The sequence below is a fragment of the Cynara cardunculus genome, assembly GCF_001531365.2.
Source record: "Cynara cardunculus var. scolymus isolate 2C chromosome LG 5, CcrdV1, whole genome shotgun sequence".
NCBI lineage: Eukaryota > Viridiplantae > Streptophyta > Magnoliopsida > Asterales > Asteraceae > Cynara > Cynara cardunculus.
In genome coordinates, this window is record NC_037532.1 from 9,183,012 (window position 1) to 9,185,049 (window position 2,038).

General features: G+C 39.2%; 1 protein-coding gene across 1 annotated transcript; it reads right to left on the bottom strand.

The window, feature by feature from the left end:
* On the bottom strand, positions 1-1,582 carry LOC112512783 (putative cyclin-D7-1). Its single transcript, XM_025118925.1, has 6 exons — positions 1,205-1,582; positions 1,034-1,120; positions 845-943; positions 555-759; positions 326-459; positions 1-243 (listed from the first exon to the last, which is right to left on the bottom strand). The coding sequence occupies exons 1-6, from the start codon at positions 1,580-1,582 to the stop codon at positions 1-3; spliced, it is 1,146 nt and encodes a 381-aa protein (XP_024974693.1).
* Positions 1,583-2,038: the final 456 nt, after the last annotated feature.

A 2,038-nucleotide genomic window follows, 5' to 3' on the forward strand; every position in this document is an offset into this window, starting at 1 on the left:
CTATACAGATTTCTGATGCTTTTTGATCATAACACAATGATCATCTTCTTCCCCCCTCTTCCTCTTGAGTTTGCTCTTCTTATCAGGTCCTTCCATGAACGATAGATCAACCTGTCCCTCGCGGATAGCAACCTGCTCCTTGGTTAATACGGTGTCTGGGCTTGAAGGGTTCGAGCTGGCTTCGGATTTGCGAGATCTAACCAAGATCTGGTGCATTGTTTCACAGCAAGTTTGTAGATTTTGCTGTGACAATGGAATCCATGTCAAAAATAGTCTTTTGTTTGAAATGATGGAAAAAAGATTGAAACTTTCATCTTTAACTTACAGTTTGATCTGGAGGAATGAAGCTGGTGAGCTGGGAAAGATAATCTTGTCTTGTCGAGGGAAAAAAGTCATCAAGAACGAGCCTGAGGCCGCTCATGACGATAACACTTGGACGATACACGAGCAATGCTTCGTCTGCAGCGATTCAGCAAGATAGTAAGTGTATAATTACAAGTTCTTGATCTACGAATGGAATTCGGATGATATCGAAGATGATAATGGAGTAATACCAAGAGAAGAGGCAAGAAGATCGTCGTTTAGCCTTGAAGTTAATTGATCAAGAACGTAAGGCTTGATGACGGAATTCAATTCCCATGCGATCAACTCGACGTACGAGTGAGGAGTGACACAGTTAAGTTCCCATCCTAAAGACTCCATGATCTTCAATTCCATTCGTTGGATCAACTTTGCTTCAAAACAGTACTCTAAACCCTCCTGCAGTTTGTCAAAATACTTGGCTTTTTTAAACCAATGATCATAGCTTTAAAAGGGGTAATCGATAAACCCAGTTTCGTGTAACCTGCATTTCGTGTAATGAGGGAAGCCCAGTTTCACCAAATTTGATGGCAATAGATAAAGAAGCCACAGAAAGCAGTTCCATCATCCAATGATTCCACCCCTTCATCAACACAAAACCAACGTTGATTATGGCATTCATGATAAACCCTAATCTTAAAATACGAAACTTTCAACACAGAAGAAGACTTACATGGCACTGATTGATGCAGATAAAGCGATCGATGTAATTTACGGCATTATAAACAGTTCCAATGTAGAAATTAAACCGCCGTTGAGACTGCAGAACAAAGAAACAGGAAAACGGTTGAACAAAACATCAATCAAACAAACTATCGAAGTTAAAAGGGTTTCAAGAACAGACATGAATGAACCACTGGATGGCTTTGATTCTACAAGAAGCCACGAAACGATTGGATTCAAGGAAGTCTTTGTATCCTGATTCAGGCATATACTTCATTTCCTTTCGTAAATAAGTATCAAACGAGTGTTCAAAGTCTTCTTTCGTAATCGGTTGAACCGAATTATTACCATATAGCTTCTGTGTTTGATCATCATGATCAAATGGAGGACGACGAGAATAATTCGAAGGAACTGGAACTGGACTCACATCCCAAACTTCATCACAAAGAAGAAACTCGTTTGAATCCCCCAAGAAACCATTTTTATTATCAGAATTTGCGGAAGGAATCAGTGGACTCAATTCGCAGACGTGTTCATGGCAAAGAAGAAACTCATCCATGATATCCCCTTCCCGAAGAAGGTGGTGGAGGGGATAAAAATGGCGGAAGAGGAAGGACGGTTTAAAGCAGTTTAGGAGGGTGGTGTTGGTTGAAAAGAAAAGACACGTACCGCATGAAGAGGGTAAATGCAATGGGYTGTGACTTTTATGTGTGGTTTTTTATTGGTGGGTTTTACTGCAGTAACCAATTACGTGAACAGACACGAGTGTTGATCGGAATGGTGGCGACGTTTCCATCGATAATGGTTTACATTTTCAGTTGTTGTTCGGATCTTTTTGCGGGTCGGGTCGATTGGGATTTGTCTTCTAGGTCTTAGGTACGAAAAAAATCCAGAATATTGTTTTTTCATCATTGAATTCAAAAAAACAATAATTAATGATTGATATAAAACCATTTTTCGAATATTTCTAGACGTAAAATCAATTAATAATTACTTATAAATTAAATTTTTTCTG

Coding starts and splice junctions, on each gene's coding strand:
- LOC112512783 (XM_025118925.1), bottom strand. CDS start 1,582: ATGGATGAGTTTCTTCTTTGCCATGAACACGTCTGCGAATTGAGTCCA. Junction 460..554: donor TCTTCTTGCCTCTTCTCTTG/GTATTACTCCAT, acceptor GAATCGCTGCAG/ACGAAGCATTGCTCGTGTAT. Junction 244..325: donor TCATTCCTCCAGATCAAACT/GTAAGTTAAAGA, acceptor CCATTGTCACAG/CAAAATCTACAAACTTGCTG.